Raw genomic sequence first — 27,155 nt, forward strand, 5'->3', positions numbered from 1 at the left:
ATGCTGATGTGATGAAGGTGATTATGTGAAACTATGGCACCATTAATTTAGAAATAAGCTTATCAGTTTAAAGAAGCTTTGACTGAATTAAAAGTCCAGCTGATGACCACCACTTGTCAGGTCTCTGTTAATGATTAATGGGCACGATTCAATCCAACGCAAATTGAATGGCATCGGGAAGGAGCTCCCGGCGCTATTCAATTAAGCGCGCTGTTATGTCGGAGAATGCTCGTTCTCGCGACTTTAAACATGGTGGTTAGTCTTTAGACTACACTGTCCTGTGCGATGCTGTTTCTGCTAAGGGCAGAATACAGCATTGCGCTTGTAGTTTTGTCGGATTTCTGCTCTCACCCCAGGAGGGTTGCGAGAAGAAATCCTTAGTCTGACTTAACAGCGCGCTGAATTGAGTAGCTCTTCCCAGCGCTATACAGTTTGCATTGAACTGAATAGAGCCCAATGTATTGGACTGCACTTTCATGGTCGTTGGACTTAAAGCAAGTTTCCTCAATGTCAAAGACCAATTTACAACTATAATCTAAACTTGAAAATTGATTGGACCCCAACAATGCTCGCTAGGTTGCGTTCGCTCGTAGCCTGCCGATTTTTGCAATCTGTGCATGCGTATAAGATGCAGTGCACGAACTAGCCACTGTGATCGTCCCTTGTACACAGACACCTCACAAGAATGAGTGACAGGACGAGCCGTTTGTGGGTGGTGATGGTGACTGAATGATCGATGGAAACGGGGGGGGGTGCGTCTGAACGCCGTTTCTGAGGCGTACATTAAGACGCAGTGTCAGCATACACGTCACATGGCTAAATTACACACAGCAGCACTTGCAGTGCTTGCGGTAGGGTTTGGTCAGCCACAAGTTCTGCATATGGGTCCGATGGTGCTCGATGTTTCCAATCGTTTCATACACTTCCTGGAGATGACGTGTGTTACTAAGGGAAAGTGGGGCGTCTTGTGACAGGCTGGTGGGTGTCTAAATACATACCGCGATCGCATGCCAAGACATAGTGGGCATGCTAATGTTTTACCGATGCGATCGCACGCAGCCGTCAACTGCCAAAGTATGCAAATCCCGCGATCTCATCTAGCGAGCGGCTCTGAATCAGGCCCTCTATTCCCTTCCCTTTTTCTGTTTTTATCTGTTTTTCTGTTGCTTTTACTGTTCTGATTTTTTCTTCCACCAGTGCTGTTGCTTTTGTTCTGTGGTGGGGGGAGCGGTGAGCCTTTTGAGTGGGTCTGCTTAATTTTCTTTAACACTATTGGGCATATTCAGTTGGGTACGAGGTAAAAAACCTTGCGTCCAATTTTGGATTACCGCGGGTATGCACACTCCCGTTACCCACGGTATCCAATTTAAAAAGTGGTGGCAGGGTTTTCAGAGATTTAAAACCTGCGGCACGCGAACATTTTTTTAATATACTTTTCTAGGGGTCCTGTTCCCGGTGGCCTCCCCTCCATGTTGTCTCTGGGGAGGGGGCTGCTAGTAGGCTCCTGGGGTGCTCTGAGATTTAGTTCTCCTTGCATCGGTTACAGGGAGGAGGGGGGACACACACACTCACTTACATACACACACACCCTGACATACTCGCCATGCTGTCCCAGAGCAAGTCCCGCTGATTTTTGTTAAAAATAACCATTTTAGGAAAAATCAGACTTGCTCTGGAGGTGCGAGGAGAAAAACCACCAGGAGTTCAAAAACTAAAAAACCCAGCACCTAAATGAATAGCAAAAATACTACACCTGCAGGAAAAACACAGCATGTGCAGGATTTTTGCTATTCTCGTACCTAATTGAATCAACCTTCAGCATTTTAACATATCTTAATACAGTTAAGTCAGATGTCACAGTTTGCAGGAATTCATTTGATCTTTTCAGAATGCGAATAACTTGGGGAAATTCGATTGTTTTCTCGCACCCGCCAATAGATGGTGACCACCGCCAGCAATTCAAATATTATGCTGTTTGGACGCCATTATCCGTGACTACACACATTTCTGCTTGCAGCTTCCTGACGTGACGAGCAGAAATGTGCGATATGTCCATAGTTTGAGTGCCCAAACTGTAGTTTTGTAGACCTAACTGACTTTAGATGGGTTTAGCCCCTTTGCATGGATAAACCAGGTGCCTTTGACAGCTTCAAAAGTAATGGATGCCAGATCAGAGCAGAATTGCTCTGATTTAAAAAGAAAAAAAGAATAAATTCCCCCTATATGTTCGTTATTCCTCTAGAAAGTATTGGCATCTTTCATGTCTAAGGCGGGGCGAGTTCCATTCTTATCAGACAGGGGGCGGGATGTACTAAAGGTAAAAATGAGGTAAAACCCCCGAAAATGCAGTTTAATATGACATTGCAGAGCTCCAACATGATGGTAAAAAAAAGGATTCTGACGAATTTCTATACACATGACAAGATTAATCTTCCCAATAAAATGAGATCTGGTAAGAATTATCTTTTTCTTTGAAGTCCAGAGGGTCCACAGGGAGACCTTGATGGCAAGGACATACGGGCACCACGCAGTTAATTTTTTTTTTCTCCCAGGATGTACTGAGCCTCTCCCTATACCCTGCCCCCGGGCCAGAGGCACCTCAGTTCGTAATCAGCCAAAGGCCGGAGTAGGATAAAATAGGGAAGAAAGTCGAACACTCAAGAATCACATTCTCACATAAGGAGACGGAAAACCAGTGACCACAGCAAAGCCCATCTAAAGCAAGGAGCGTCAGGGTGTGGGTGCCCTGTGGACCCTATGGACTTCGAAGAAAGAGATAAAAAAAGGTAAGTTCTTACCATATCTCTCATTTTAATCTTCAGGGTCCATAGGCTCCACAAGGAGACCTTGGATGTCCCAAAGCAGTGCTTCAAGGGTGGGGATGCTCCTGATCGACAGGAGAATCCGGTGGCCGAAGGAAGCATCCTGAGAAGCAAATGTATCAAATGCATAGAACCTTAAAAAGGTCTGGACAGAAGACCATCTGGCCACCTTACAAAGCTGAACAGCTGCGGCGCCACGTGAGCTGTCCATGATTGACCCACAAACCGAGTAGAATGAGCAGTAACAGAAGGCGTACAGGAAGGCCCTCCTGAGTGTAAGCTTCAGATATCGTCATACGAATTCACCTGGCCAATGTCTGTTTATTGGCTGGGCATCCTTTCTTGGGTAAACCGTAGAGGACAAACAAGGAGTCTGATTTCCGAAGGGAACTGGTATGGTCCACACAAGTCCTGAGAGCACTTGCCACCTCCAAAGGCTGGAACAATAATTTCCTCATTAATGTGGAAAGTAGAGCCCACCTTAGGAAGGAACCCCGGGCGAGTCCAAAGAACCGCCCCATTTCTGAAAAATTAGAAATGGGGAACGACCGGAAAGCGCCCCTAAGTCTGACACCCATCTGGCTGAAGCAACGGCCAGAAGAAAAAGTCTTAGCTGTCAACCACTTGAGATCCAATGAGGCCAGTGGTTCAATGGAGAGTGCTTGAGATCCTTATGGACAACAGCCAAATCCCAAGGAGCCACAGGGAGGCTGAATCCGCAGGACACCCTGCAGGAAAGTACGAATGTCCAGTAAAGGAGCAGTCCTGCGTTGAAACAAAACTGATGAAGCCGAAACATGCACCTTCAGTGAGGCTAAGCTGAGACCAAGGTCCAAACCCGCTTGAAGGAAAGCCAGAATTCTAGGTATCTTAAATACCGGAGGGTCATAACCCCTGGGACGACACCACAGAAAATAATTATGCCACACTCTGTGATATCTACGAGCAAGGGCTGGTTTATGGGCTCTGAGCATGATACTGACCACAGAGCTGGAAAAACCTTTTGGATCTTAAGAGGGAAGTCTCAAGAGCCACGCCGGCAAAGACAGACGACCCAGGTCCGGGGAAAGGCAAGGACCCTGAGACATCGGGTCTGGACCTTGAGGCAACAGCAACGGAGTGTTGATGGAGAGACTCTAAAAATCTGAGTACCAATGTCTTCTGGGCCACGCTGGAACCACCATCGGGACCATTCCTCCCTCTTTCTTGTACCTTCGAATGACCCGAGGAAGAAGGGAGACTGGATGAAACAGGTACGCAAAATGGAAGGTCTACTTTACTGACAGCGTTGACCAGGAGTGTCTCGGCATCTCTTGTCCTGGACCCTTAAGTTGGCAGCTTGTGATTGAGTCTGGAGGCCATGAGGTCCACTTCTGGAAGTGGAAGGTCCCACTTGCCCACTAGGAGTTGAAACACCTCTTGGTGAAGGGACCATTCCCCTGGATGCAGGTCGTGACGGCTGAGGAAGTCTGCTTCCCAATTGAGGCCCCCTGGAATGAACATTGCCGATTATGGCTGGGAGATGGCCTTCCGCCCATTGTAGAATGCGTGACACCTCTCTGTCATCGCTGCCTGACTTAAGGTGCATACACACGTAACGATTTTGTAACCAACGATTTTCTGAAAGATATTCTGTCAGATTTTCTTTCAGATTTTCCTTGAAAAAGTGAACGATTTTTTGAATGATGAACGAATAATGTTCCTTCCCTTAATGTAAATCGTCATGTTGGACAGTCTGAAATGGACGATAAACGATAACTACAAATGGGAGTGCGCATTTGTGTTAATCGTTCAACGTTATAACTCATAAACTGAACGATTTTAATGATAACGACGTTATCGACAAATCGTTCAAAAAATCGTTACGTGTATGCACCTTTTGAGTTCCTCCCTGATGATTGATGTAAGCCACCGTCATGGCGTTTGTCATACTTCACGGAAAACCCGTGCAAGGTCAGAGTTTGGCTTGCTGAAGGGCCCTGAAGACCGCCCGAAGCTCCAATATGTTGATTGGTAGAGCCGACTCCTCTGCTGTCCACCACCCCTGAAAGGAGTGTGGATCTGTCAATGCCCCCAACCTCAGACTGGCGTCCGTCGTCAGGATTATCCATTCCAGAATCCAAAAGGTGCGCCCCTTGGTGAGGTGACACGTCTGCAGCCACCAGGCAAGGGACAGACGCGCCACTGGAGAGAGCACCATCGATTGTGCCTTTATCTGATGGGATAATCCATTCCACCTGGAGAGTATCAATTTCTGCAGAGGCCTGGAATGAAACTGGGCGTATTCCACCATGTCGAACGTCGATACCATGGACCCCAGTACTTGCATTGCTGAGTGAATTGGCACTCGGCGACTTTGGAGGCATCTGTGTACTCGCGTCTGCAAAGTGGATATCTTTTTTGCGGTCAGAAAGATTCTCTGCTGTTGGGAATCCAACAGAGCTCCCAGATGGAGCTCCTCTGAGATGGAGTCAGGGAGGACTTTTGTCCAATTGATCAACCATCTGTGAGCCTGATGCACAGGCACTGTCCACTGTAGATGGTGGTGAAGTACTTCCGGAGACCCTGCCAACAATAAGAGGTTGTCCAGGTAATGCAGCAGTCGAACCCCCTGCCGTTGGTAAACTCGACGAGCTGTGGAGAGACCAAACGGCCGTGCCCGAAAGTGGAAATGTTGAAGTTGTATAGCAAAACGGAGGAAACGCTGGCGAGATGAAGCAATTGGAATATGCAGATATGCATCCTGAATATCCATCGATACCATAAAATCCCCCGATTCCATAGCCAGTATCATTGAGCGGAAGGTTTCCAACCTGAACCGAGGTACCCTGAGGAATCTGTTCAGGGACTTGAGATTGAGGATAGGCCAATAGGATCAGTTCGGTTTCTGGACCAGAAAGAGATTGGAGTAGTGACCCGTTCCTTCTTGAGTAGACTGGACCGGGAAGACAACTCCTGCTTGAAGCAATGATTATATGGCTTTCTGGATTTGTAATGCCTTGTCTTTGTCTGACAGAGGGCTCGTGCAGAAGATTTGCTGGGGAGGCCTTCTGTGGAAGGCAAGGGCGTACCCTTGAGAGACCACTTCTCTTACCCAAGTGTTTGTGGTGGTCTGACACCAGCACTGGGTGAACTGAAGAAGTCTGCCTCCCACATTGGGATCCCCCAAGGAGAGGCCCGTCAGGCTGCTGACTTGTTTTCGGCTTTGACCACCGGACTTCTGGTACTCCAGGCCTTTTTCTTGGGCTTGGTCTTCTTTTTGAGGACTGACTGTCCAGAAAAGGGCTTACCTTGGGACCGAAAGGACGAGGCCCGGGATTTTGAAGAAGTAGATGCTGAAGGCAGACACGCCGACTTAGCTGCTACCAACGTATCCACTATCTTGTCCAGGTCAGGACCAAACAAGATCTTACCATTGTAGGGTAGACTCTCTCTAATCCTTAAACTCTGTGTCTGCTCTCCAAGAGCACAACCATAAGGTTCGGCAAGCTGACACTGCAGCAGCCGAAATCCTAGAGGATAAGAGGGTGACATCCAAAGCAGCCTTATATGTAGCTGAACCACGGAGGTTACCCACCAGAGCCACTTGATCTGTGGTAGCATCTGCCGGAAAAGACTTCTCTAGGGAGTCTGCCCAGATCTCCATAACCTTGGCCACTCAGGCAATAGCCATAGGTGGCCTGGTGACTGCCCCTGAAAGAGAAAACATTGACTTTAAACACACCTCTACCTTCCTATCCGTGGTAGACTTCAAGGATGAAATGAATGGAGTAGGTAGAGTAGCACTGTTTGATTAAGCGTGTCACACGAGAGTCCACCGCAGGAGGTGATTCCCATTTAGTGCAATGTTCCTCAGGAAAAGGATAGGCATAAGCCAGGCGTCTCTGAGGCTGAAATCGCTTCCCAGGCGTTTTCCACTCCATTTCCATGTGCTCCACTAGCTGATCCGATAAAGGAAATACTGCAGAAGTAGAACAGTGCGTGCAAGACAGCACGTATTGATTTTTGCCTTAGACTCCTCCTCACGATGAGAGGGCTCTGTCACCCGTTATCCGTGTCCTCGTCATCATTTTGTGTAGATTGGCATGACTGCATAAACCTTTTGGCCGGTCTAGGGAGTTTATAACCCCTGCAGCATAGCCCGGAGGGTAACAGAGGTATCTGTCATTGTCTGCACCTACCCATGGAGGAGGCACAGATTGAACCTGCATGTGTGAAATCTCTAAAGGCAGGCCCTGTGAGGACATAATCGCCTGCTGTGTGAACCCCATCTGGGGAAAAGCAGGAGGTGCAGCCCATGCTAAGTGACTGGGACCACCGAAGGACCTGGAGAATTATAGCACCTCACACATAATCCCTCTGAAACCCTGTCTCTCTCACCTAGTCCTGCAGCGCATGATTTGCATGACACCAGGACTGAAGCGGGATCGTGCACATCATTCCCACTTTTAGACATAGCAATGAGGGAAGTGTACACTGTTTGACAAACCACACAATAAATGTATATATTTAAATATGTACATAGCGGGGATATTGTCATTAAAAATCTAAATATCCCCTGCGAGCTGGACCAATAATAATCTCGGCAGTACCACGATTATTAGTACTTATAGCCCTAGCACTTGCCATCATGGTTTTTTTTTTTTTTTTTTTTTTTTTTTTGTTTCTTGCAAAAGTGTTAGGTGAGCACAGCTTGTGTGAGTGACCTGTCCGACACAAACCAGTTGTTGATTGGTACCTGGTTTGAAGATAGGTGACGTGAGGTTGACATTGTATGTATATTAAATGTTCCTATTTAAGCGCCACATATGGTTATTAAATAGAAAAGCTCTTGTCTAAAAAACGTAAAATCACACGATGTTGTTAGATGTGCAGGTAATTAAATGAAATTCCCCATAATCATATATAGGGGGGAATTCAGTTTAGACCTGATAACTTTGCACAAATGAAAATGGAAGGTATCCTTTGGCTTTATTTCCAGAGGCTATCCAGTTGGACTTTTTCACCTGATCCCAATTTTAATGTGTTCTAAAGCGACCTTAAGTGCACTTTAACGCATAGCCCATGAAAAATTCATAGACCTATGCGTTAACTGGGTGTTATCACTCATTATCTGCATACTTATCTGGGATTTCTGTTTCTGGTTTTATGAAATCCAAAAAGAAATCCCCTTTAAGTTGGAATAATTGAATAGCCCCCAGCGATCAATTAGCACTGTTAACGGGGCTAATTGAATTCCTCCCATTGTAATGAAATCACTTAACTGCTAAAATGGTTCATGTTAAAATAAATAGACCATCTCCCAAATCTTTCCAAGACTGAAATGACATTCTTATGCATTGTGACTTTTACATTCTGTTTCTTGACATGCATGTTGAATTTGAGCCATATTCTTTAATCTATTAAATTACTATTTACCACTTTAAATTTGTACTATACTTTCTCGCCCAATCAAGATCTTAACACCAAGCATTGTTCAGTTATTGAACTATTGATAATGAGTTGTCAAGTTCATTAATGTTTTCTTAGCATTCTAAAACCAGTGTTCTAATTACATTTTATTTGCACAAAAAACATGTCATTTATTTTTGTAAGCTAAGGAAAGCCTCGTAAAACAATCCACTAAAAGAGGGCATCAAATCTAACATCTCAGTGAATGTATGTTGGTAGATCAAAGGGTGCAGTTTTTTCCCCCCACCTATTTCCCTCTTTAGTAAGTGTAAGTTCACACCAACATCTCACCTTCCAGCTCTGTAATATGGCAGCTCGTTGCCGTCCTACAATATTACATTCTGTTGTGATTCCGGTTAGCTTTTGATAGTTATCTTGACTGAGTAAGTTTAGTTATAGAAAAGTGGGTGGAGATGATGTAGAATACAGGAATGTTAAATCTAGAAATCTGTAAGATCTCTAAAGTAGCCAGGGAAAATGTGCATCCATTGACTCCAAAAAGTTAGGCAACTGAAGTAAATTGACTTTCTCTTGAAATAACTAAAGGACTACTCTTGTCTTTACAGCTTGGAACCGTTATTAATTGCTTTGTGACAGGGGAGGGAAAAAATTGTTCTGCTGGTTATTCTAACTGCCTTCAATAAACTATACTTTTCATATTTGTATTTTGACTTGGCATGTTACTACTTTGTATGTTTCTCTAGGGTTGCAGAAATTGCCTGCACAGTAACAAATATTGGGAAAATTATTTCTCCTATTTTTTTTTTTTTTTTTAATGCCAATTTTCTTTAACATACTCTAAAAAAAAAAAAAAAAAAGGAAACTGTGGGCTGAACAGGACTGCTACATGGTTGGATGTAAACTGTGATGCAGTATAAAGGTCACATTCTGCCCTATGTTTCTTGGAATGCCCTTCTGATCTAGATTTGCTATATTTCCATTGTCCATGAGGGCTTCAATCCCCTTTTAAATGCAGACTGTTCTTTTTAAATAGCTACATAGGCTATAATCTTTAATATCGTAATACTATGTGGTTGTTTTTATCTATTATAATGTGTGTGTATATACACACACAAAGTATTAGCAGTCTCAAACTGCCATGTTTCTTTACTTTAGGTGTCCTATGCTCGCCCAAGTTCAGCTTCTATTAGAGATGCAAACTTGTATGTCAGTGGACTTCCAAAAACAATGACCCAGAAAGAGCTTGAACAGCTGTTTTCTCAGTACGGCCGTATTATTACATCCCGCATTCTAGTTGACCAAGTAACTGGTAAGTAGCTGTGTATGCCAGTATTTATTTTATTTTCTGGTTTTATGCTGCTAAATTGTGAAATCAAACAGCAATCTTGTCTCCAGTACATATCAAAGGTGGTGATGATATGTGGCCCAGAAACTGCAATTTTCTGCTGGAATTGTTCATAAATATTCATGGATAAAAATAGATTATTGAATGTAGTGAACCAGTCTGAGTCATTTCCACCCTGAAGGTACAGGTTTGGAAGCAGCTTCATGACTTGTAATAAATTTACAGCTGCTATAATCTTCGTTTCTAAGCTGCTTCATGGAAATGCTCCCCCTGCTCCTTCTAAAATGCTAATAAATTTTTTTTTTTTTTTATTATTTTTTTATGGAGAATGAAATTTTATGCTGAAAAGCACAGCTGGCTCTTAAAGGCAAAGATTAGACCCAAGGCCCAGGCTGGTAATTGGTTAAAATAGATTTTGTGTATTCTCTATTAAACACTGGAAATTTTAAAGAATTAGACATGTCAACATGTGTGGGTTTTGTAGACAATTCCAGTTCAGCATATTTGCAGTCATTTGAGAAAAGAACTTTGCATAGCTATGCACCTGTTTGTCAAAGTATTTTCAAGTTGCATGTTTAACAGTGTTTCTGCTATAGGCATGTTGAACTGTGCTGCGTCACTAATAAAAATGCAGTAAGGTTGTATTAGTTAATTATTCTATATTGAAATCTAGATGGTGGGCAAGCATTGTTATAGATTTAGTATATTTTTATTATTTGGGCTACATTATGAAGTGCTCTTCACTGTCCTGACCTCACTAAATTAATATTATATTATATACATCACTATATATTAAACCTATTGACAAGGGATATAGTTGTCGATAATTTGCATTAGTGTGAGGTACTGTAATGCAACAAAGTTTATGAATAAAGTAACTAATCGTTAAATTGTATTTCTCCTGTGATGTTTTTTGCATATGTTTTATTTATTTTATTGGTTCCCTGTTACCATTACGTAATTTCCCCTTAAAGCTTGGGGTCCTGTCTCAGTAAAAAGTAGGTGCGAACTGAACTGTAGTGTAGGCCATATACTGTACTACATACAGTCAGGTGCATAAATATTGGGACATTGACAGAATTTTCATATTTTGCCCTCTATTCACCACCACAATGGCTTTGAAATGAAATAAACAAGATGTGCTTTAACTGCAGACTTTCAGATTTAATTTGAGGGTAATTACATCCAAATCAGGTGAACGGTGTAGGAATTACAACGGTTTCTATATGTGCCTCCCACTTTTTAAGGGGCCAAAAGTAATGGGACTATCAACTCAAAAGTTATTTCATGGACAGGTGTGGACTATTCCCTCATTATTTCATTATCATTTAAGCAGGTAAAAGGTCTGGAGTTGATTCTAGGTGTGACATTTGCATTTGGAATCAGTTGCTGTCGACTCTCAATATGAGATCCAAAGAGCTTTCACTATCAGTGAAGCAAGCCATCATTAGGCTGAAAAATCAAAACAAACCCATCAGAGAGATAGCAAAAACATTGTGTGGCCAAATCAACTGTTTTGGAACATTCTTAAAAAGAAAACGCACCGGAGAGCGCAGCAAAACCAAAAGACCCGGAAGACCACGGAAAACAACTGTGGTGGATGACAGAAGAATTATTTCCCTGGTGAAGAAAAACCCCTTCACAACAGTTGGCCAAATCAAGAACACTCTCCAGGAGGTAGGTGTATACGTGTCAGTCAACAATCAAGAGAAGGCTTCACAAGAGTGAATATAGGGCCTGATTCAGAGCCGGATGCTCTGACCAGAGCGCTCGCTCTGAATCAGGGCCCTCCTCCATTAAAATGGAGTGTCCTCCTGGACGCTCGTATAGCTGTGGGTGACCACCCACAGCATATACGAGCATCCAAAAAGATGGTCGCGATGGTCTTGACCATCGCGACCATCGGACTTGCGACGGAAAATTTCCCAGTCACAAGTCCTGGAGTGATTTTGGCTCTATCAGAGCCAAAATCACTCCCACTGACATCACTAGTGATGTCAGTGGGGCCGGCTTCAGACGGTAGGCGTTCCCATGGGAACGCCTCCGTCTGGCAGGCACGCCCACCAAAGGGGGTGTGCTGTCAGTCACCATCGACAGCACGCCCCCTTTGGTGCGAGACCCGGAGAGACAGCTTGGCTGTCGCAGTCCGGGTCTCGCGCATGCGCACGACGGAGCTCCCTCCGTCGTGCACATGCGCAGTGGGGAACATCGACCCACTTGCGAGCGTACTGCAGCTTGCGAGTGGGTCTGAATGACCCCTATAGAGGGTTCACCATAAGATGTAAACAATTGGTGAGCCTCAAAAACAGGAAGACCAGATTAGAGTTTGCCAAACATCTAAAAAAGCCATTACAGTTCTGGAACAACATCCTATGGACAGATGAGACAAAGATCAACTTGTACCAGAGTGATGGGAAGAGAAGAGTATGGAGAAGGAAAGGAACTGCTCATGATCCAAAAACATACCACCTCATCAGTGAAGCATGGTTGTGGTAGTGTCGTGGCGTGGGCATGTATGGCTGCCAATGGAACTGGTTCCCTTGTATTTATTGATGATGTGACTGCTGACAAAAGCAGCAGAATTAATTCTGAAGGGTTTCGGGCAATATTATATGCTCAATATTATATGCTATATTCAGTCAAATGCTTCAGAACCTATTGGACGGCGCTACACAGTGCAGATGGACAATGACCCGAAGCATACTGCAAAAGCAACCAAAGCGTTTTTTAAGGCTAAAAAGTGGAATGTAATGCAATGGTCAAGTTAATCCCCTGACCTGAATCCGATTGAGCATGCATTTCACTTGATGAAGACAAAACTGTAGGGAAAATGCCCCAAGAACAAGTAGGAACTGAAGACATTTGCAGTAGAGGCCTGGCAGAGCATCACCAGGGATGAAACCCAGTGTCTGGTGATGTCTTTGCGTTCCAGACTTGAGGCTGTAATTGCCTGCAAAGTATTTGCAACAAAGTATTAAAAAGTGAAAGTTAGTTTTATGATTGTTTAGTTTGTCCCATTACTTTTGGCCCCTTTAAAAAGTGGGAGGCACATATAGAAATTTTTGTAATTCCTACACCGTTCACCTGATTTGGATGTAGTTACCCTCAAATTAAATCTGAAAGTCTGCAGTTAAAGCACATTTTGTTTGTTTCATTTCAAAGCCATTGTGGTGGTGAATAAAGGCAAAAATATGAAAATTCTGTCAATGTCCCAATATTTATGCATCTGACTGTAGATCTGCTTAGCTGCAGTAGTTTTATACAACAATTACAAGTAGCTTCATATAGTTAGAATTATCAGGCTTCCCATGGAGGTGCAAATAGCTCCATGTCTAAGTTGTCTGACTGCAATGTGTAAGGTTGTGGTTTCAAGTACTAGGAATGACATTACTGAGAAATGTATTTAAGTAAGAAGGTTGTGACCAGTTGCACACACAACTCACTACATCACTGATAGCTCTCAAGTTAATGCATATGGTTAGAGGATTTTTGTTGAAATCCCTTTCTTTGAGTGTTCTGCAAGTTATCTTGATGGAAGATGGACAGTCAATAGGTCGAAACCAGATTGTCGGCAGGCAATAGGTCGACTAAGAAATGGTCTACAGGTTCAAATTGTCGACACAAGTTTAAAATCCATGGACATACTTTTTTAGGGTTAGGCTGCCGGAGGGGACAGTTAGGGTTAGGCACAAGGAGGATGGTTAGAGATATGCACTAGAAGGAGGGTTAGTATTTGTGTTAAATTACAAAATAAAGTCAAGCATTTTTGTGTCAACCATTTGAACCTGTCCACCTTTTAACCCTGTCGACCATTTGTCAGTCGACCGTTTGACCATGTTAACCTGTTACCTGACAACCATCTGGTGTCGACCTATTATATCACACCAGTTGTGAAAGTAAGTGTAGGTGTTCTATAGGGTTGTAATTATGAGGTCTCAATCCTGACACAGGAATCCTGGCAAGGGATTTAACATAAGCGTCGACGTACCGACGCCTAAGTTAATTCCAATGCCGACAGGACGCCAGACCGATCGTCCACAGCCGGGGGGTAAGTATACACTTAGCCGGGGATGGGGGGGGGTTAGGGACCCCCGGCAGACTTAGGGTTAGGCACCACCCTGGGTAGGGTTAGGCTAGGGGAAGGGGGGGGTAGGTTTAGGCCAGAGGTTCCCAAACTTTTTTGAATCACAGCAACCTAGAGTATCAGTATTGTTTTCACTGCACCCTTAAGCCAGAAGTTTTGTTGAGAAATTTAGAAACAAATGTAGTGTAGTCATCCTTAGGCTCAGTTATGTGGTGGGGGGCAGGTTTGTGCTTCTGTTTGTCCACATATTTACATTACATTGACTGTGAAGAATTTGATTTGGTGGTGGACCACCAACCTGAAGCACCCCTGTAAGTGTCCCAAGGCACCCCAGGATGCCATGGCACACAGTTTGGGAATCACTGGTTTAGGCACTAAGGGGGGGAGGTTAGGGTCAGGCACTAACGGGGGAGGGAGGTTAGGGTTAGGCACCCCTAAGGGAGGGGGATATAGTATACTTACCTGCGCTTTTGGGATTTCGAACCATCGGGTTGCTGGCGTTGGGATTTGAACCGCCGGGTTGTAGTCCATTGATTCATACTGATTCGGTTCTATAAATGTGTATGTGGACCCCTGCGTCCAATGTGGGGGTGGATACAGGTGCCCTCTCTGTATAATCTGTGTACAGGGCCCCACAATTTCTGATGGCAGCCCTGTGTGTGTTTATATATGTATACTATCTAAATAATCTACTGTATGGTATCTATTTTTTTTTCTGTTAGGCCATATACAATAAAAAATGGTTTTCCAAAAAAAAACAACTCCTTGGTCATTTTGTGTATATTTTGTGTATATTTTATGTGCATTTTTAGAATAACGATGAATGGTATTTTTGGAAAATTCAAAAGCCTTTGGAAAAAAAAAAAGGTATAATATTACTACTGCATAAAGTGTTAATTGGTGTTGGCATGTGATCAGCCCATTAATTGCCAAAAAGGCAGGAAAAAACACCACAGTGGTGGAGTAAGAGCTTTGCCAAATAAAAATAGGTTCCTAGTCTGTATAGTTATTTGAGCGCATATGTTTTCTTTCATTGGTTTGTTTGCTATATGTGTTAAGTAAAGCTGAAGGCATCAGTGGTGCTTTTGTGACTTAAAAATGTAATTTCCCCTTTCGTCCTATATGCGAGACACTGGAAACAGTGGGTTAAGTGGTAAGGCTGAGTAGGCACTAAATAGTTAATTCTATTTTAGGCTTTTTTTTTTTTTTGCAGTTGGTGCCTGCAGGAGGCACAAAGATGTTAGGAGGCTTTGGTTTTATTTAGTATTTTACCCGAACACCTCAGCTCCCTTATGGAACACTGTGTGCTCACAGAGCGGTGTTGTCCGCCATATGGCTGCCACAAAAAAACTATATAAATAAACTGAGGCTTGTGACCAGTGCTACTACAACTCAGTGGACATTGCTGCTCACCGCGACTACCCACTTATACGCAGAGAGGTGTTGGCTCACACTAGAGCATAACCAGCCGGCAGCCAAGATGTGGAGCAGTGCGGTGGAACCAACATTGCTGATGGAGACGTGAGACCTCAACTAGATTGCAGCGTTGGTCAGGTACTACCTACCACGTGGGGACTCCTGCTGCCTATTCCATCGCTGTGTGGTTGTCATCCCAGTGGATTATTCTTGGTACACCTAGCGCTTTGTATTTTCCGACTAAACAAGGAAAGCTCCGGCGCAATTAAAGTACCAGCAAAATTCCGGTATGCATCAGCCCATTTACTGGATACCAAACATCAAATGTGTTATGAAGCGGTGAGCATTTGAACTCAATTGTCTATATTCTGACTCAACCCAAGACATTTTATACATGGGGATCTATTGTATCATTATATAAATTTGTTTTTGCCAGTCTCAAGAGTTACGAGAATTGTAGCATTGTGCGAAATACATTCTTTTCAGAGATGTAATTTATATGTATTTTATTGCGTAAGGTTTTTTTTTTATGATTCAGAGAAGCTTGTTATTTAGATCAATCAGGCATGCCTAATTACACAGTAACAGCAGCACAACTTATTTTCTTTTTTCGCCATATGGCTGCAGCCCACTTTGAATGGCTCTAGGGGGACACTACACCAATTGGGTGGGCATAGGTCCCAAAATACTGCACTTTTTTAAAGACTCCCATTCCGGGAAGCAGCTGTCATAAATTGATAATGTCGGAGCCTACCTGAGGGTAGCGTATGGACGTGTTAATACCACGTCGACCTGAGCCTGACGCTGAGGTCCAACTGATCCCCCTTCAGGTGCAGTCACTTCAGCAGCATCGTGCCCTCTGCTAATAGACTACTTCATCTTGCCGGAGTCGCGTCATTGCACTACAGCGTACTGCCGGGGTAGCGCTGAACAGAGGGCAAGGAAGCTCATATGGGAGACCAGAGTTGCAATGGTGGCCTCTGGTACCCCTTCCTGGTAAGTGCTGCACTTTCCTTTTTTATTCCATCTGAGCGATGCCATTACTTATGGGTTATGCATTAGAGGTGTGGAGTCAGTCTTAATTAGTTAGTGCCTGTCTCCCACCCCTCCCCTCCCCTTCCACTAGAACCAAAGTCTTTTTTTTTTTTTTTCCTTTGGAGTAAGGCACTAGCTAGGTCCTAGCTTTTAGTGAGGTTTAATTTCTTTATTTTTCTGTTGGGTTGCTTAGTCCCTGGCTACAAGCACCAGCAGAGTGGGAGTTTGATAGAATAGAGGTTTGTGTGAACCCAGTATTCCTCTCTAAAGATGGCCCCTGGGAGAGTCACCAAACTACGTAGTCCCAGGGTCTCTCTCCATACCCGACACACATCTGAGGGGGCCGCTGGCAAAAAAGGTAAGCTTGATGCATTTTATATGTAAAAGACTTTGTTGCTGCATTTTCTGCTTCCCGGCACGCCGCTTTTAAGCAGAGCGGCCGGGCATCTTATTACTCACAATGGCAGCAGCTGTAGGTGCATGTGCCTCTCCAGGCTTCCGCAGCACATGCCGCTTTCAACCAACACTACTGTTCCTCCCGGGGAACCACTGGCTGAGATTACAGAGTGGAACATTCTGCCGGCTTTTGTGGGAGAGGGAGGCTTGTTGAACGCCCCAGGACGTGGCGCCGCAGCAAGTGCTGGTGCGCTTACTGTGACGTTATCACTTTGAGCCGCGGTAACAGATCCCTGCGGTTCTCTGGATTGAAATGTGGGCAGCTAGGTAAACGCCTAGGATGATGTCTGGCGTCCTGAAAGAAGCAGGATGCCGAAGTCGTGCCCGTCCACACTACCTCCAGGTATTTGAGTGACAGCAGGCTCACATGTCTTCAGAGCCACGCCCAAACATTTTGCCGGCGTTGAGCGCTGCTGGAGCTCTGCTTGGCTGAGACTTGCTGCAAATTATAGGGGGAAGACTGTCTATTATCAGATCAGCAGTTAAACTGTAATTATTACTTTGGGGGTATTAACCTGGTGATATGTTGGTTTTATAACATTATGTATATACTGTATAAGCACTTTTACTGCACTGTTTCTCAGGAATCTAGGCAGTAACATACATGGTTGTACTAAAAATTCTTTGTCTTTGGTTTTTATTGTTGTAAGTGAATGTGGACTTCAAGGAGTCCGTTTTTTTTTTTTTTTGCACTTAAACAGATGGTTTAGAGTCTTATTAGCCTCTTCACTTTTGCTGTTATTTCATAAGCTGTGGTTGTTCTAAAACTAAAAAACCTTTAATTTTTTTTTTCTATTCAAACAGTACTACACTTTTTTCAGAGGAATTTGGGTAGCTATCTGTATTGGTTACACCGCTAACAGGCTCCCGACTATTCAGTGAGAACTCTCAGGAACCGTCAGCCAATCAGCAGCTGCTCTACAGTTAGCGGCTGCTGATTGGCTCCAGCACCTGACAGTTCCCTCGTGGGCTGGTCAGTATGTCAGGTGCCGGAGCCAATCAGCAGCCGCTAACTGTAGAGTGGCTGCTGATTGGCTGACTGCTCCTGACAGTTCTCACTGACCTCCCTGGATTCTACGGAGACCAGTGCAAGGATGGAGGTGAGTATACGATCTATTTTGCGGGTCCATGCACACTGATTTGTACTTGGAGAAGAGGACAGACCGGCTGGTATAGGTAAGTATGTGATTGATGTATGTGTGTTAAACTTTTACTGTATACAGTGTATGTGTACTGTCTCTATTTAACTATTTTACAGTGGGGGTACGGGTGCTGGCACTTGTAGTTCCACTGTAAAATACAATAGTTTACTTTGATTTTACACTTACCCCTGTACCCACAGCCCATTGGTGCGGGGAAGAGCCCTGGGCTTCAGAGCAAGCCTGGGGTTTCGGGAGAGGGGACCCCTTCTTGTGGGGGTCCCGACCTCCCCTGAGGTCCCCGTCTAGGCCTGACCGGCTTGGGGTGAGAATCCTGGAGACCCGGTAATAGGGTCTGCTGGTTGTGGCATTACACCCCGGTCAGTTTCAGTCCAGTGCTGGTTCAGGGCCAGTTCTATAGTTAAAACCAGGACTGGCCCTGCAGCCTGGTGCTGGTTCCTAAATTCTGGTGGAACCCTACTCGTTTTGTTCCCCGTAATTTTTGGAACCAGGACTGGCTGTCTAGTCCGGGGCTGGTTATGCTTTGGGGGGGGGGGGGGGACCGGGGACCCGGGACCCTATGTATTTTTTTAAAAAAGTAAAAACTTTATATTAGGTATTCAGGCAGAAAAATACACATCACACTGATCTGTGTATATTTCTGGCAAACTCGCAGCTCAGGCGGTGGTCTATTTTAAACTTCAATTTATCAGTGAGTTTGCTACAATCTCACTCGAGATTGTAATCTCAATTTTTTTATTTTTTTTTTATTAAATTTGCTAGTTGGATCTTTTTTATGTATAGCACTTCCTAGTTTGGCTGATGGTGAGTTTATTCGAGTTTGCAATCTCACATGAGTTTTAACAGTGAAAATAGAGAACTCCCTTCCAAACTCACTCGAGTTTGTCTTTAGTAAATTTGAGAGATGAAAAACATGCCTTAACTCATGTGAGATTGCAATCTCACCCAAAGTCAATTCTTAGTTAATTTACCCCCGAGTATGGAGAAGCCAGACAAGGATTCCAAAAAACAGGGATAGGTCACTTTTTATACTTGTACAAATTGTGATAAAAAAATTGCCAAAAGGTACTGACCCAGGGTCCCTCTGTGCTGGTTGTTCACAGGGGGATTCACTACCGAGATGTACGGGTGAACAGTTCGTGATGCCTGATTGAGCTAGGCCATAGGTGAATTGCATCACTCAGGCAAATTTTACGTTACCCTGTGCTCAAGCTCCTGCTTTGTCTGATCCCTTGGTAGAGCCCAGGGTATGGGATGATGTCTCTCTCAGATGGTAACTTCCCTAAATAAAATTGTAGCGTCAGCAGTGCCCACAGCCGTGAAGAGACGTTCAGGCCATTCCTCATTGGATTTTCCTGGAGAAGAGGCTTCAGCTACCTCTTCCGAGGAAGGAGGGGAATTGGATTATGACTGAGAAGACACCTAAAACTGGGAGGGTGATTCCCATTCTGATTCAGGAGTTTCTATGTTGATAGATGTGGTCAGGGAGACCTTGCATCTGCAGGAAACAGTTATTTCAGTACCTAGTTCAGTTTCTTAAAACATGAGAAGAAACCTGTATTTGTTCTCTCAGAATTTTCACATTTTGAGGAAATATTAAAAAGAGTCCAAATTACATTATGAAAAATATTTAAGTATCTTTATCCTTTTTTGGAAGAGGATACCAAGCTTTGGGAAATTCCACCCATGGTGGATGCTCCTATTGATAGGTTGGTCAGGAATACTGTTATTCTCACAACACAGTTTGTAACTCCTAAAGATCATATGGATAAAAAAAATGAGACTGTACTTAATTCTATATTCACTTTATCAGGAGTCTCACTGCGCCCAGTTCTGGCCAGCACCTGGGTGATAAAGTATATTAAAATTCCTGGATGAACCAGATGATTGCTGGGTTTCAAACGGGATTTGTCTGAAGCTAGTTCTTCTGATCAGATTTCGGAAGCTCTGACCTATATAGGTGATACTTTACTATTCATGTACAGTCTCATATTTCTGCTTTGGCCATTTCCAACAGACGTTCATTTGGCTTAAAACATGGAAGGCAAATAGAGTCCAAGCATGCTTTAGAAGCATTGCCTTTTGAAGGAGGTTTTCTGTTTGGTCCAGAATTAACTAAAATTATTTCTGAGGTCACAGGAGGAAAAAATCCTTACCTTCCCGTAGCATCCAAAACCAGAATCCCCTAGGTTTCGTTCCTTTTGGGCTCAAGCCAAGGGAAGCTTTCAGGCCTTCCGGGCAACACCTAGGGGTCACCGTAGAGGTGCCTTTTGGGGATGTGGTGTCCATAGCATCCATCGCCCTGCTGTTAAGTCAGCAGGTCAATCCACAGGACTGGGAACCGTCCTCTGGTGGGAGGCCATTTATATTCTGGGAAACTTGGGAGTCAATCCAACCAGATTTTTGGATAAGTCAACTAGTAACCAGAGGTTAAGTTTTAGATCTGGCAGCTCCTGTTCCAGAAAGATTCTTTTCCACTCCTCTCCCTGTGGATGGTTGCAGAAAGGCTGCTCTCATAGAGGCAACTTCTGCGCTTTCCGATTCTAGAATAATTATTCCAGTTCTGGTACTACAGCAAGGCCTGGGGTTCTACTTCAGTCTTTTCTTGGAAGACAAACTGGACAGGTCATTTTGTCCCATTCTCAACCTCAGGTGGTTAAATGCTTATCTCTGCTTGGAAAAATTCAAGATGGAGTCGATGAGGTCTGTCATTTGTTCAATGGAGGAAGGGGAATGTTTGGCCTCCATAGATATCAAGGATGCTTACCTCCATATTCCTATATGGAGGGGTCATAAACATCTTCTGCAGTTTGCAGTGGGGCACCAGCATTTTCAGTTCCAGGCTCTTCCATTCTGTTTGTCCACCGCTCCCAGAGCCTTTAAAAAGGTTATGGCACACGTGATCTACCTACTCAGGAGTTCGGTCAGTCAATGTATTGGCTTATCTGGACAATATGTTGCTAATGACACCCTCAATAGCCATATTGCAACAGCATCTTCAGATTACCTTAGGCATGCTCCAGAGATTCGGCTGAATCGTCAATTTTCCCAAATTTAATTTAATCTCAGAGATGGTATTTTTGGGTCTTCTCTTCGACACCCAGTGTTGCATCATCGATGGGTGAAGCCAGACCCTAAAACAGGCAGATGTTCAGATTATCTCTGCATACCAGTCAGTCACTTCTATGGTGGCTACAGGATGCAAATCTGAACAGGGGTTGCCAATTGTTAGGCTAGCATATGTGTTGACAATTGTCCAAATTATTACTGACAGATTTGGGAGCGGTGGTTCTAGACAGGCACCTACAGGGTTTTTGGGCCGCCAGGAAGCTTCTCTTTCCATCAATAGATGGAATTGAGCCTGAACGAATGCATACGGAATAGCCCTTAATTCTAGTATAAGGAGCCTACCAGTGCGAATCCAATCAGACAATGCCACGGCAGTTGCTTATATAAACCAGCAGGGTGGCACAGCAATGAGGGAGGTTTCTCACATCCTTCATTGGGCTATTTTGGCAATTTACATTCCATGAGTGGGCAACTGGGTGACTGACTGCCACAGTGTGCATCCAGGGGAATGGGAATTTACACCAGGAGGTGTTTGCGGAAATAGTTTCCAGATAGGGATCTCCAGACAGATCTAATTGCTTCTCATCTCAACAAGAAATTTCCAAGGTATGGATCTTTGACCCGGGATCCTCTGGCATCTCTGGTGGATGCCATGACAGCACCTTGGGTGTTCCAGTTGGGATGCATCTTTCCTCCTCTGGTAATGTTACCAAAGGTAACTCAGCAGATTCGATCAGTGGCACTGCCGGTCATTCTGGTGGCTCCAGATTGGCCGCGCCGTCATTGGTACAGTTTTTTCGGAACATGCTTGCAGATGTTCCTTTATCGTTTGCCCCTGCATCCAGATCTATTACTTCAAGGTCCATGTCATCAACCTGATTTGCCTTGCTTGGCTTTGACGGCATTGTTTTTGAATACAATATTTTGAGGGCCAAAGGGTTTTCAGAAAACCATGATACTAGTCACTTCCCAGATTTATCGGATATGGAAGATATATATTTGTGTGAAATATATTTGTTGTCCTGAAAGGTTCCGAGTCTCGTCTCTTGTGTTTTCTGCAAGAGGGGTTGGTTAAGGGTCTAAAAGTGTCCTCTCTTAATTGATCTCACTTTGAAGGTTGTTTTCCTTTTTGCCATTGCCTTGGCCAAAAGGAAATCTGAGTTAGCTGCTCTTTCTTGTAAATCTCTGCTTTTCATGAGAATAGGGTAGTGTTACGCACTAAACCTTCCTTTATTCAGGGTCCATAGGGGTCCACAGGGATACCGTGGGGAGAATGTGGTTGGAGTGATCCAGGCACCAAACAGTTAAGGTTTCAGCTCCCAGGATTCCTCACGGTCCTCCTCCACATATACCCCGGCCACAGGCATTCAGACGCACCTTTGAAACGGGACTGCTCAGGCTCAAGCTTTTAGTTTTTTAGTTTTGTTTTTAAGCTAGCAGTGCTGAACGTCTGAATTAAGATGCATGCACTGTCACTCAGTCTACCTCCGCCAGGCCGCAACACCAGTAACATCTCTGGTGATTTTGGCAGGTCATGCCAGAGCTTGCTAGTAGTGATGCTGGGGCCAGGACTGCAACCGGACGCAAAGATGTCAGGTAAGGCGATTTCTCGCTTACGGGGAATCTCACACATCAGTTTCTGCTTCCGGCCCTGGAGACACACTGGAAGCTGCTGCAGTGAAGGCTTTGTCTCCGACTCCCTCATTTGTGAGCGTTTCTGGTGTACAATTGTTTTTCATTCTCCTCTTTCCTTCTCCTGCCTGGGCTTGTTTATAGAACTGACTGCGTGTAACCGGGGGTGGGGTATATGTGGAGGAGGCCTGTGAGGCTTCGTTGCAGTGAAAAGCTTAACTGTTTGGTGCCTGGATCGCTCCCCATGGTATCCCTGTGGACCCTATGGACTTCGATGTAAAAGAGTTATCAACGGTAAGTCTACCATAACTCTTATTTTCTGCCGAAGGTGGTATCTACATTCCACATTAACCTGGATATTGTCCTTCCAGCTTTTCGCTAGGTTTCAGTGACTAGAGAAGCTTCTTCCTTTAGCACTGTTGGATGCAGTACGTGCGTTACGCATTTACTTGGAGCGCACTGGGTCTTTAAAGAGTACGGATTCTTTGCTGGTGTTGGTTGATGCACCAAAAAGAGACTGGCCAGCCTCGAAAGGATCCATCACTAGATGAGTCACTTCTGCCATTTTGGCAGGCATATTTGTCTTCAAATGTGACTGTTCCGGCCTCAATTCAGGCCCACTCGACTCGTGCTGTCGGGGGTTCTTAGGCTGTGCGGAATGTTGCCTTGGTTGAGCAGCTGTGCAAAGCAGCTACCTGGTTATCCGTACACACTTTACAAAATGTTACCGCTTTCATACATTTAGAGCGATGGATGCCAGTGTGGGGCAAAAAAATCTTTGAGCCCCCCTTAATTGGCTTGCTTTGGTATATCCCAGAAGTAATGGCATCCCCCAGATGGATGAAAACGCAAATACAATTTTTACATGGTATTAACACGTCCATACACTACCCTCTGGTAGGCTCCTACATCATCAATTTAAGGCAGCTGCTTCCTGGGATGGGGTTCTTTAAAAAAGGTGCAGTATTTTGGAATCCATGCCCACCCAATTGGTGTACTGCCCCCCCCAACCCTACCCTAGAGCCATTCAAAGCGGGCTGCAGCCATATGGCGGAGCACCGCTCTGAGAGGGTGGCCGCTTGCCTTTTTAAGTGCGGCCTCCTGGTTGCCACAGCTTTAGCGACCGACCAGGTTGATGGGCACGATGGTCAAGACCATCGGGGCTTGCGACGAGACCCTAAGGTTGGGTCTCGGCAATCGCAAGCCCCAGGGAGCTTCCTGCTCTGATCGAGCAGGATGCTCCCCACTGACACTGCTGATATCAGTGTGGCCGCCCACGGCAGGCATTCCTTAAGGAACGCCAGTTTGTGAAACAACCCCCCCGCCACGCCTACAAAATGGGTCGAGCTGTCGATCACAATCGACAGCTGCCCGTTTTGAATTGAGCTCTGGAGCGAGATAATTTCTCTCACTCCGGGGCATGCGCAGGGCTTAAAAATCGACCCGTTGCGAGCGCTCAGCGCTTGCGACCAGTTCTGAATGAGGTCCACAGTTCTATAAGGGAGCTGAGCTGTTTGGGTAAAATTCTAAATAAAACACAAGACGAAAAACAAACAAAGGCCTATTAACATCTGTGCCTCTTCTGCAGGCACTAACTAAAAAAAAAAAAGTTGGATGGACTCCAAGGAAGAGATTTTACGGTGAGTAAAATATATTTTTTGCTTGTCTTGCCCCTCTGAGCTGTGTGGAAATGGCAGATGGGGGCAATCATCTTGGTTGGGACAGCAGGGGCTTTTAAAAAGATTCCCCCCATCATGCCTTATTGTGGCTGATGGTGAGGAATGGGCTAGCTGCAGGTTGTGTATGTCCGTGGGATTGTCTTTGGTTAAATAGTTCCTTGGCTCTTTCAATATTTCTGTAGGTTGCCAGGAGCGGTTTATCTTTTTCTTAAATTGTACATAGTCCTAACTTTTTGTTAGTCAGGGGAGCAGGTTCTATTAAGCTTAAGTTTAAACTTAACTTGGTGATTGAGCTCTGATTCTGGAGTATAAGGCAGAAGGTATCCCTCTTTCCATGTATGCAGGGTGGGTAAGCATCCCAAAGAGAAGCATGGAACTGATCAGGCTTTGCATTATATATTTTCAAAATGTTCTACCAAAATTCCAGGTGGAAGCACAGATCTGGATGCGTTTTGTGCAGCATGCGAGGCTTAGACACTAAGCGCATTTCTGAGGGGTTTGCCGGCTTTGGAGAAGATGCCTGTCTGAGTGAAGGTCATGGCTCAGTCCATTGCAAATTTGGCCCATCGGGTAAATCGGCAGACTGAAGTGTTTCCACTCCACCCTGTGCTCAGCTGTTGTTACCTCCCAGGTCACCTCTCCCTGTAGATCAGGGTAATCTGGTAGAACCGGGGTGAGCTCTTAACATTGAGAAGGGACTATTTATCGAGTTTGTAATGATATAGACAAAATGACTGATTCTTCTGTGGCAACTCGCTCTAAGAAGTGTCAGAATTACCACTGAGCCATCTTTCCTGATGAAGTCTTGAAAGATTCCAGGTGGAGACTTTAGTGCAGGACTGGCTTGACCATTCTGAATGAGAAGAGGACTTGCCAGATAGTGAGTCCAGGATCTGATCATAGCTATTCGCCAGACTTTACAGATCTCGGATGATGTCCCTATTAGGGCGGAAACTTCCTCTGCCCTCTTCAAACGGAAGAAGTAGGCAGTTTCTTTTACTTCATTTTCACATTTTGAGGAGGTCATGGGAGAGTCCTAGTTTAAGCCAGACAAAAGTGTGAATGTTCCCACCAGGTTTTAAGTTTACATTTCTTTGAGGTGGATGGAGATTTGTGGGAGTTGCCAGATACAGTAGACCACTCTATTGCTAGACTGCCAAACTTTAAATAAGGAATTGCTTAAATTTTCAGCAGTGTTGAGATTCAACGGGCTGTATGATGGAGGCTATATTGGAGTCCTTATTTGCGCTTGCAAGGACAGCGCTGCGACTGACTTTGGCTTGGTAGACAAGGCGATGAACACATGGAATCATCAGTTGACAGAGGAGGTAAGGTCCAGTATGATTTCATCCCATCTCTTTGCCATGCTAGATAAGGCTAAAAAGCATCCATCTATACAGGCTATTCACCTTTGGATACAACCCCTTTATTTTAGGCATATCTGCCTTAGTGGTTTCTGCCAGGAGATCTTTGTAGTTAAGGTCAAGGGAGGTAAACCTGGAATTTTTTAGAACCCTCAAAGCGATTCCATTTGAGTGTAAGTGGCCGTTGGGTCCAGAAAGAGATCACATAATTTCCCAGATGACAGAATGTAAGAGTCCTTGCCTTCCAGTATTACCTTCTAGGGCTAAAACTCCTAGGTTTTTAGGCCCTTTTGTTTCCCTGGAAAGTCTCTGGCAGGGATTAATAGGGCCATGGTAACTAGACATTTAAAAACCAAGCCAGGAGAAGTCTTCAGTGTGACATTCCGCAGGCTGGTTCTGTACTGCTGGTAGTAGGAGCTCATCTGCTTCAGTTCCAGGTCACATGCTTCATATCAACCTCTGATCTTTGGATCAGAAAGGTGGTGTCCTGAGGATATATTTTTTTCTTAGCTCTCGCACGTCCTTGACTGCACAGATTTTCTTTTTTTCTACTCCTTTTCCAAAAGATCCAATCCGAGGAGTGGCTATGCAACAGACAGTGCTAGCCATAGTCATTGTTCTGAATCCACAGGATCAAGAAGAGTTGTGGTTCTACTCCAACCTTATTCTGGTTCCAAAACCAGATGTCTCTTTTCGCCAAGTGCTCAATTTCAAAGGGTTGATCTGTCATTTACTTGTAGACCGGTTCAAGATGGAATCTCTGAATTTGGTCATTGCTTCAATGAATGGGTGGTGAATTCCTGGCATCATTTGATACCATTGACTCATATTTACTTGTACCAGTCTGTGCAGGAGATCACAAGCTTTTCAGGTTTGAGTTGGAGGTCCTCTTGTTTACTAGTTTCAAGCCTTACCCTTTGGGATTGATATGGTTCCAAGTTATGGTAGCCATGGTGGCTTGGCTGCGGAGACAGGGCATTACCATTCTCCCTTACTTAGATGACTTATTGATCAAGTCATGGTTCAGTGCGCAATTCAATTTTCCTTTCAAGGTTGTAATAGAAACCTTGGAGGAACACGGCGGAATCATAAATTTCACAAATCCAAGCTGGTGCCATCCCTGCGTATAGTCTTTTTAGGGATGCTGTTTTACACCACTGTTTGAAGTTTTACTGACTGGGAAAAGTGGCAGCTCTTCCAATCAATATTCTAGAACGAAGGACAATGGATCTGAATCAGAGATGTACGCTATGCTTATGTTTTCGCAGTTGAGTGATCTGCGATTTTGTGTATACACCTAAGTTGCAGTGCACATGTGTCGTACATTACCATAGTCTCTTGCATCTACTTTTTACTTCTTACAGTGTGACAGTCAGTGAGAGTTTGTGGGAGTCTTTGGGGAGTAACGGCAAAGACTGCAGGCATATCACAACTGTTTGATTGTCATATCCAGAGTTTGTGATCCTGTACGCCAGAAATTTGGCTCTGGTGTCTCAGTTTCTGCACCCATTTTGCTGGACAGTGGGCTTACTTGGGTCTACGACAGTTGAATGATCTGTGCCCGATGCTGCATCTTTGAATGCAGATGCTGTGACATTTTACACAGATGCATTGACTTGCAAGCCGCAGGTGGGCGTCTCAATATAGGTTGTATAAAAATATTCCATTTTATGGAGCAAGA

The 27,155-nt window shown here is 44.4% G+C and overlaps 1 protein-coding gene across 7 annotated transcripts in view; it reads left to right on the top strand.

Annotated features, from left to right (window-relative positions):
* Nucleotides 1–27,155, top strand: part of ELAVL2 (ELAV like RNA binding protein 2) — a 218,045-nt gene that overhangs the window by 111,139 nt on the left and 79,751 nt on the right. For all 7 annotated transcript variants that reach the window (XM_088472609.1, XM_088472610.1, XM_088472608.1 and 4 more), the window contains exon 5: nt 9,390–9,543. In XM_088472609.1, the coding sequence (XP_088328735.1) occupies nt 9,390–9,543 (154 nt within the window). The remainder of the gene's footprint in view (nt 1–9,389; nt 9,544–27,155) is intronic.

This window comes from Taudactylus pleione, unplaced genomic scaffold, assembly GCF_031769625.1.
Source record: "Taudactylus pleione unplaced genomic scaffold, aTauple2 ptg000127l, whole genome shotgun sequence".
NCBI classification, from domain to species: Eukaryota; Metazoa; Chordata; class Amphibia; order Anura; family Myobatrachidae; genus Taudactylus; species Taudactylus pleione.